Source organism: Microcaecilia unicolor, chromosome 9 (genome assembly GCF_901765095.1).
Source record: "Microcaecilia unicolor chromosome 9, aMicUni1.1, whole genome shotgun sequence".
Taxonomy (NCBI): Eukaryota; Metazoa; Chordata; class Amphibia; order Gymnophiona; family Siphonopidae; genus Microcaecilia; species Microcaecilia unicolor.
The window spans coordinates 80975856-80985677 of record NC_044039.1 but is presented as its reverse complement, the minus strand read 5'-3'; the positions used below and the strand labels follow the sequence as shown (position 1 = coordinate 80985677).

General features: G+C 49.2%; 1 protein-coding gene across 1 annotated transcript in view; it reads left to right on the top strand.

Annotated features, from left to right (window-relative positions):
• The first annotated feature begins 9457 nt into the window (after nucleotides 1–9457).
• MPPED1 (metallophosphoesterase domain containing 1) overlaps nucleotides 9458–9822 on the top strand; it is a 231215-nt gene continuing 230850 nt past the window's right edge. The window contains exon 1 of the mRNA XM_030215334.1: nucleotides 9458–9650. Within this exon, the coding sequence (XP_030071194.1) occupies nucleotides 9499–9650 (152 nt within the window). The 5' untranslated portion in view covers nucleotides 9458–9498. The remainder of the gene's footprint in view (nucleotides 9651–9822) is intronic.

The following is a 9822-nucleotide window of genomic DNA, read 5'->3' as shown; positions in this document are numbered from 1 at the left end:
TGCGGGCACCTTGTTCAGCTTGGAACCTGGGGTTAGTATTGAAGGCCCTTGGCCATTACCTCGGCGAGACAGGTGTCAGAGCTCCAGGCGCTGTCCTGTAGAGACCGTTTTCTGCAATTCTCAGAGTCACAGAGGTCACAGTTCGGACCGTTCCTTCCTTCATGCCTAAGGTGGTTTCAGCGTTTCACCTAAACCAGCCTGTTTTTCTTCCCTCCTTTGTTGAGGAGGAGCTTCCAGATTCATTTGGGCAGTTGCACCTTTTGGATGTGCGCAGGACTCTGTTGCAGTATCTGCGAATTACAAATTCTTTCAGGACCTCTGATCATCTTTTTGTGCTGTTTGCAGGTCCTCGCAGAGGGTCTTTAGTGTCTAAAGCCACTATTGCCCGTTGGCTCAAAGAAGCTATCTTTTCAGCATATCTGCTGTCTGGCCGGGCTCTGCCTGAAGCCTTTAAGGCACATTTCACAAGAGCGATTTCCTCTTCCTGGGCGGAAACTGGAGCACTATCTCTTCATGAGATTTGCAGTGCTGCAACATGGGCTTCTAAGCTCTCTTTCGCCCGACATTACAGGCTGGATGTGGCTGCCAGGAAGGATGCACGTTTTGGAGCACAGGTGCTAGCGCGTGGTGTGGCTTGTTCCCACCCTATTTAGGGATTGCTTTGTTACATCCCATACGTAATGGCTTCATCTGCTTGATGACAAGGAAGGGAAAATTAGGTTCTTACCATGATAATTTTCTTTCCTTTAGTCATAGCAGATGAAGCCATGAGCCCTCCCTGTATGATTGTCTGTATTGCAGTGATTCTGATTTTAGGTGCTGTTCTTGTTTCCTGAAGTTATATTCCTTCCTTGGGGAGTCAGAAAACAGTCTTCAGGATTATTGTTACAGTTATAGGAGGATGAGTTTATTCTCTCCAGTTCATGTTTTGGGAGGATGAGCTTATTCCCTCCAGGAGGATGCAAGTATTCCCTCCGTTTATACAAAGTGGATGTCAGGCCTGTGTCACGAAAAGTGAGCCCTTGGGCCAAACAACGTCTGGCAGCCAGACAGTTCTGATCTTACCTGGAGAATCAGGGCTGAGACCTCCGAAGAAGGACCGGCTAGGATAGACAAAAGCAAAGTCCAGGTTCAATCAGAGGTTCAAAGGCAGGCGGCAGGCAATAGCAAAGTCCAGGTTCAATCAGAGGTTCAAAGGCAGGCGGTAGGCAATGGCAAAGTCCAGGTTCAATCAGAGAGTCAAAGGCAGGCGGCAGGCAAAAGCAAAGTCCAGGTTCAATCAGAGGTTCAAAGGCAGGCGGCAGGCAATAGCAAAGTCCAGGTTCAATCAGAGGTTCAAAGGCAGGCGGTAGGCAATGGCAGAGTCCAGGTTCAATCAGAGAGTCAAAGGCAGGCGGCAGGCAAAAGCAAAGTCCAGGTTCAATCAGAGGTTCAAAGGCAGGCGGTAGGCAATGGCAAAGTCCAGGTTCAATCAGAGGGTCAAAGGCAGGCGGCAGGCAAAAGCACAGTCCAGGTTCAATCAGAGAGTCAAAGGCAGGCGGCAGGCAAAAGCAAAGTCCAGGTTCAATCAGAGAGTCAAAGGCAGGCGGCAGGCAAAAGCAAAGTCCAGGTTCAATCAGAGAGTCAAAGGCAGGCGGCAGGCAAAAGCAAAGTCCAGGTTCAATCAGAGGTTCAAAGGCAGGCGGCAGGCAATAGCAAAGTTCAGGTTCAATCAGAGGTTCAAAGGCAAACGGAGGGCAATCCAAAACACAGAACTCAGGGATCCGCAAGTAGAAGCCGAAGCAACGAATACTGCCAGCGACTGCCCTTAAATAGCCCCCTCCGTCTGGAGAACACTCAACAGCTGTTAGAGAGGAGGGGCACACAACCAGCCCCAGGGCTCCGGATAGGCTGGTCCCAGAGAGAAGGCGGAGTCCAGCCGCGACCAGCCAATCCGGACCCTGAAGGGGCGTTTCCTCTGCTCCCAGGTCCCGCACCCGGAAGGGATCTGCTAGTAAGAGAGCGCCGGCCATTTTGGCAGCGCCGGCGCTCTCCGGCCGCCACCGCGCTGAAGCGGCGAACCGGCATACCCCAGGAGGCGAGTACAACTCTCTGCCCACGCCGCCCATAGCCAGCGATACCCCACTCTCCCCTGCTCGCGGAGCGGGGCATCCCAGCGGGCAAGGCGGCGCAGGTAAGGGGCGCGACAGTACCCCCCCCGTAAGCCCCCCCTCTCCGTCTAGGTCCAGGCTTAGTAGGATAACGAGAGTGGAACTCGTGTAACAAATCAGGGGCAAGGATATTAGCCACTGGCTCCCAGGAGTTATCTTCAGGCCCAAAGTTCTTCCACGAGATCAAGTAAAACAATCGACCCCGCTGGAGTTTAGAGTCAAGTATCTCTTTTACCTCGAACTCTGGATCAGGATCAGAATCAGGAACCAGTATCTTCTTTGGAGCAGGATGCCAGTGGGAAGTCCTAAAAGGTTTAAGCAGAGACACATGAAAAGCATTGTGAATGCGCAGATTACCAGGTAAGTGAAGGCGATAGGCCACCGTCCCCACTCTAGATGACACAGAAAATGGCCCGATGAAGCGAGGAGCAAACTTTAGGGAGGGAAGACGAAGTTTGAGGTACTTGGTGCTGAGCCATACTCTCTGTCCCGGCTGAAATACGGGAGCGGCACGGCGACGCTGATCAGCATAGTGCTTGTACCGAGCAGCCGCCCTCCCCAACTGCTGACGGACTGTCCTCCAAGTTGCATGAATGGTGGTGAGAGTGGACTGGAGTAGTGGAGGAGCTGTAGTCAAAGGAATCGGAGGTGGAAGACGTGGATGACGACCAAAAACAGTGAAGAAGGGTGACGTCCGTGAAGCAGAATGAAAACTATTGTTGTATGCAAATTCAGCCCAGGCCAGGAGATCAGTCCAATCATCTTGACGAGCATTGGTGAAGGCCCGAAGAAAGGCTTTAAGGGTCTGGTTCGTACGTTCTGCCATGCCGTTGGTCTGAGGATGATAAGCTGACGAGAAATGCGTGGTAACCCCAAAGGCAGAGCATAATGATCTCCAAAATTTAGAGGTGAATTGCGACCCTCTATCACTGATGATACGATGCGGCAGTCCATGTAGCCGAAAAATGTGCTGGATAAATTGGGAAGCCAGAGTCTTCGCGGATGGCAGGGACCGCATGGGAACGAAGTGAGCCATGCGAGAAAAACGATCCACCACCACCCAGATGATCGTGTTGCCCTTGGAACAGGGAAGATCAGTTATGAAGTCCATCGAGACCTCCTGCCAAGGTAGATGGGGTACAGGTAATGGTTGAAGAAGCCCCCACGGCTTGCCTGGCAAGGACTTGGTACGGGCACAGGTAGGACAGGTAGAGACAAACTGCCGAATCTCCTGGGCCATGCGGGGCCACCAAAAATAACGGGAAATAAGGTGATAGGTTTTACGGAACCCAAAATGTCCTGAAAATGCAGCAGAATGACCCCACTGAAGAACCTTGCGACGAGATCGAGCAGGAACAGTAGTCTTGAGACAGGCGGATGCCCCCACCATAGGAGAAAGGCAAGCAGGATCGAGCATGGGATAGAGCTCCTCAGGCTCCTCAGGAACGTCAAACGCTCGGGAGAGGGCATCTGCCTGAATATTCTTTTCTGCGGGACGAAACACCAAATGAAAAGAAAAACGAGCAAAAAATAGTGACCAACGGGCCTGCCGGGGATTCAAGCGTTTGGCATCTTGCAAATAAAGCAGGTTTTTGTGATCAGTGATGACTGTAATAGGATGCGCAGCACCCTCCAGTAGGTACCGCCACTCCTGAAAGGCGAGCTTTAGAGCCAGCAGCTCTCTGTCCCCGATGGTATAATTACGTTCTGCTGGCGAAAACTTCTTAGAAAAAAAAAAAACAAGGATGTTTCTTACCAGAAGAAGTTGTCTGGGACAGCACCGCTCCCACCCCCAGAGCAGAGGCATCGACCTCCACGATGAAAGGCTTTGTGACATCAGGACTCCGGAGCACAGATGCAGACAAGAAAGCCGTCTTTAAGGCAGAAAAAGCCTCCAGGGCAGCAGGAGACCAATGCCGAACATCCGCCCCCTTCCGAGTAAGGGCTGTCAAAGGAGCGGTGAGGAGCGAATAATGGGGAATGAACTGTCTGTAGTAATTAGCAAAGCCAAGAAAACGTTGCAAGGCACGGAGACCCTGGGGCAGCGGCCAGTCCCGGATAGCCTGCAGTTTAGCAGGGTCCATTTGTAATCCAACAGCAGAGATAATATGTCCCAAAAAAGGAATAGTGGATTGATGAAATGCACACTTTTCCAACTTGGCAAACAGTCGATGATCCCGGAGTCGTTGAAGCACAGTGCGAACATGCCCGGGATGGTCCAGAGGTGAAGCAGAGAAGATCAGAATATCGTCCAAGTAAACAATGACTGAAGAATACAGAAGATCCCGGAAAATGAAGTTGATGAAGTCTTGAAATACAGCCGGAGCATTACACAGTCCAAAAGGCATGACCCGATACTCAAAATGGCCTTCGTGAGTATTAAAGGCAGTTTTCCACTCGTCCCCCTGACGGATACGAATCAAGTTGTAGGCCCCTCGCAGATCCAACTTAGTAAAAATGACAGCCCCCTGGAGTCGATCAAAAAGCTCCGGGATAAGCGGAAGGGGATAACGGTTCTTGACTGTGATGTTGTTAAGTCCTCGATAGTCAATGCAGGGCCACAAGGACCCATCCTTTTTAGAGACAAAAAAAAACCCCGCCCCGGCAGGAGAAGAGGATGGACGGATAAATCCTTTACGAAGGTTGTCCCGAATGTAGTCCCGCATGGCAGCAGATTCCTCCCGGGACAAAGCATATAATCGCCCTCGAGGAGGCATAGTGCCGGGCAACAAATCAATGGGACAATCGAACGGGCGATGGGAAATCTGCCTCCCGGGCATCAAAAACATCAGAAAACTTCTCGTACTCCCTTGGAAGATGAGCATCACAGGGGTGGAGGACTCCAGGTAGCGCTGGCACATTAATAGGAAGAGGGTGCACTGGTGTCAGACAAGTTTCAAAACAATGACCACTCCATTGGCTGATCTCTCCCGAAGGCCAGTCTATGTAAGGCGCGTGCAGCCGCAGCCAGGGCATACCTAGAATTACAGGATGGATGGCCTGAGGTAAAATAAGAAATTGTATCTCCTCATGATGAAGAAGGCCCACCTGCATCTGAAGCGGGAGAGTGAGATGAGTAATAGGCTGAGGTAAAGCAGAGCCGTGTATGGAAGTGACTTGAAGAGCTGGTTTACAGGAAATAACCGGCCTTCCTAGGCCCTGAAGTAGCCTAGCATCAATAAAGTTGCCTCCTGCTCCTGAATCTAGCAAGGCTAGGGTGTTTATCCTGAATTCTTGCCAACGTAAGATAATAGGTACAGTCATTAAGTTATCCGGAAGGGTTCCTGAACGACCCAAAACCACCCCCTTCACAAGGCTAGGGTCTAAGCATTTCCCGGCTTGTTGGGACACCCTTTCACAAAATGGCCAGGTTTCCCGCAATACATACATAGTTTATTCTCCCTCCGGTGGATTCGTTCCACAGCTGTCAATCGGTGCCTGCCAATCACCATAGGCACCTCCGGTGCCTCCACAGTCGGAACCACCGCCTCCTGGGGAGAGACAGTTCGTGGTCTTTGAGGGGAAAACCTGCGAGGCGGACGAGAGGCCACTTGTTCTCGTGCCCGTTCCTGGAAGCGGACATCAATCCGAGTACTTAGAGAAATTAGAGCGTCCAAGGTACTAGGAACCTCCCGGCCGGCTAGCTCGTCCTTAATGCGCCCACTCAAGCCTTGCCAGAAAATGGCCGTAAGAGCCTCTTGATTCCATTTGAGTTCCGCTGCCAGAGTACGGAATCGAATAGCATAGGCTCCAACCGTACTGCTTCCTTGCTGGATCCGTAGTAGTTCTCCTGCCGCAGAGGAGGGACGCCCTGGAACATCGAAGACCATGCGAAACCGACGCAGGAATTCTCCAAGTTCCGAAAGGAGAGGATCCTGTTGCTCCCAGAGAGGTGAAGCCCATGCCAGGGCCGCACCGGAGAGTAATGAAATAATGTAGGTAATCTTTTGTTTGTCCGTAGGAAAAGAGGCAGGTTGCATGTCAAAGAGCATCTGACATTGGTTCAAGAATCCGCGACATGCGGAGGGTGTGCCGTCAAACCGGGGAGGTTCCGGCAAACGAAAGGCAGGCTGAGGTGGAGATGTCCTACTTGCCCCGGGAGCCGGTGCTCGCTGTGAAGACATCTGGGAACACACATCTTGCAGTACTCCAGACAATCTGTTAAGCTGGGCCTGCTGCTGTTGGAGAGCTTGGGCCAAGTCGGTTAGATCAGGCTTATCTGGCGAGCTCATGGCTTCGGCTTTCTGTCAGGCCTGTGTCACGAAAAGTGAGCCCTTGGGCCAAACAACGTCTGGCAGCCAGACAGTTCTGATCTTACCTGGAGAATCAGGGCTGAGACCTCCGAAGAAGGACCGGCTAGGATAGACAAAAGCAAAGTCCAGGTTCAATCAGAGGTTCAAAGGCAGGCGGCAGGCAATAGCAAAGTCCAGGTTCAATCAGAGGTTCAAAGGCAGGCGGTAGGCAATGGCAAAGTCCAGGTTCAATCAGAGAGTCAAAGGCAGGCGGCAGGCAAAAGCAAAGTCCAGGTTCAATCAGAGGTTCAAAGGCAGGCGGCAGGCAATAGCAAAGTCCAGGTTCAATCAGAGGTTCAAAGGCAGGCGGTAGGCAATGGCAGAGTCCAGGTTCAATCAGAGAGTCAAAGGCAGGCGGCAGGCAAAAGCAAAGTCCAGGTTCAATCAGAGGTTCAAAGGCAGGCGGTAGGCAATGGCAAAGTCCAGGTTCAATCAGAGGGTCAAAGGCAGGCGGCAGGCAAAAGCACAGTCCAGGTTCAATCAGAGAGTCAAAGGCAGGCGGCAGGCAAAAGCAAAGTCCAGGTTCAATCAGAGAGTCAAAGGCAGGCGGCAGGCAAAAGCAAAGTCCAGGTTCAATCAGAGAGTCAAAGGCAGGCGGCAGGCAAAAGCAAAGTCCAGGTTCAATCAGAGGTTCAAAGGCAGGCGGCAGGCAATAGCAAAGTTCAGGTTCAATCAGAGGTTCAAAGGCAAACGGAGGGCAATCCAAAACACAGAACTCAGGGATCCGCAAGTAGAAGCCGAAGCAACGAATACTGCCAGCGACTGCCCTTAAATAGCCCCCTCCGTCTGGAGAACACTCAACAGCTGTTAGAGAGGAGGGGCACACAACCAGCCCCAGGGCTCCGGATAGGCTGGTCCCAGAGAGAAGGCGGAGTCCAGCCGCGACCAGCCAATCCGGACCCTGAAGGGGCGTTTCCTCTGCTCCCAGGTCCCGCACCCGGAAGGGATCTGCTAGTAAGAGAGCGCCGGCCATTTTGGCAGCGCCGGCGCTCTCCGGCCGCCACCGCGCTGAAGCGGCGAACCGGCATACCCCAGGAGGCGAGTACAACTCTCTGCCCACGCCGCCCATAGCCAGCGATACCCCGCTCTCCCCTGCTCGCGGAGCGGGGCATCCCAGCGGGCAAGGCGGCGCAGGTAAGGGGCGCGACAGTGGAGGACGAGTTTATTCCCTCCAGGAGGATGAGTTCATTCCCTCCTTTTTTGGAGTTTATGCTCTTGTTAAGGGGCCATCGTTCGCTGTGAGGAAAGTTCATGTTATTCCCATTGCCATACTGCTTTGGAAGCTTCAAATACTGAAGAGGCAGTGGAGCTAGCTGGCCATGAGGCACTGTGAAAAATTGAGTGCTCTCTATCTCCCCCTGCTGGTTGATGGACACAACCCATACGTAATGGCTTCATCTGCTATGACTAAAGGAAAGAAAATTATCATGGGAAGAACCTAATTTTTCCTTGCGTAACTGGTAGACCTTTGGATAGTGCATCGGTTACAAACCGTAAAACTACTTCATCAATTTTTGGATGTTGTCCCTTTTGTGGACCTTTAAGGCACATTGTTGTAGCTTTACATGCAAAAATTTAATTTTGACATTTTTACCATTGGTGAATATTTGTATCACTAATATCAAATTTTCTCTCTGCAGCACTGTTCCCATTCTCTTCAACATATAAAATTACCTTTCATTTTATTGCTGCATCATAATGCACTCTTCTTGCAGGCAATTTTAGGGTCTTTGTGTGTTTTACATGGTAACCATAATACGGTAGCGAATGTTTGCCATTTAAAGTTCAAAGTAGTGATAGCACTGGAAAATCCAGAAAAACGACTCATAGCATGGTAGAGTAGCGGTAGAATCCTCATTGCCATGGGTGTAGCCAGGATTCATTTATTTTTGGGGGGGCAGGGGTGGACTAGGGGGGCAGTGCTTTTTCTCTCTAACCCTCCCCCGCCCAATCTGTTAATAAGTTTACCATTGCTGGTGGGGATGCCCAATCCCTGCCACCCGATGAGATCTACAGCCCCATGCTGACTCAGCAGCGAAGAAATCGGTGGCCTCCTTTCCAGCTGCACAAAAGGTCACCAAAAGGTGATGGAACAAAAAAACCCTTATGAACATAGAGAGATATCCAGATATCCAAGGGATATCTCGTTTCCAGCTGCCCATGCAGGCACTCCCCATGCACTGCACAAATTGAGCATGCACAAGGAGTACCAGTGTCAACAGCTGGAAAATCAATTTCACCATTTCAAAAAAAAACTTTTATCAATTTTTAAATTGCTTCCCAAAGCACAATATTAATGTTTTACAATAGACCTACAAGAAATATATTGCAGTATTAAGATAACTGAAACTATTTGGGCTGTTGCCTATGGAGGAAATGTGATATTCATTTCCAAAGATGTCTGTTAGATGTTCTTGTAAACATAACATAATGCAGTGTAGGTGAGATTGTCAGATTGATACTTGTATCTTGTGTTCATTGAAAGAACAATTGACTGCATTTACAAAGTCCTTTGGAAAATCCTCTGCAATTCTATTAAACAGAAGTTCTGAGACTAAGCTGATTATTTTGAGCAATCTAAAAAGCTTTTTTGTATGCTTGTCATGTATAGGCATATTATCTCTCTGCATTTTTTAGCTTGGGTATAAACGTTCATTAATATATAAAAGTAAAATAAAGTGTGTTTACTAAACTTTAACATTTGACATTCTTTTCTGAATCAGGATATACCATGGATTTAATTTTAAGTCTAAAGTATTGCTACATGTTACACCATGTGCTCTAAAGTATTTTTTTCATTATAGTATATTCATCAAGCCACTGAGTTGGAAATGCTTATAATGAGTTCTTTGAGCTGTTAGCCTTTTTTTCCCTAAATCTTTTCTTTAAGTTAAATAAAGCAAATCTCAAACAGATTAACTGTCAAACTGTTATGCTCTATCTCCTAAATCTGCTTTTATTTTTGAAAAGGGGAGTGTTCTGATGAGCTAAGGAGTTGCAATGGTCTTCAGTCGACATGGGAAGATAGCAGCAATGATTTTTAACACAGTGTAGCTATGGCTTTCACCCAATCACACATTATGGCAGCAAGAAGACATCACCATGGCAGAGTCATAATTGAAGTGGATGAGTACAGTTCAAACCCCACGCAAGCTTTCACATTCTACAACATTAACCAGGGACGCTTTCAGCCTCCACATGTACAAATGTAAGTATTTATAGTTTTGTTATTTTGTAGCACAGTTTTAAAGCTTGTCTCAATTGTGACTGTTCTGTCAATATGGAATAGACTGATAAAAAATAATTGACAGCATTTTATCAGTGCAAAATCCTAAAACCAAGGAGGATGAATATTAAACATAGTTGATGGTAAAACTCAT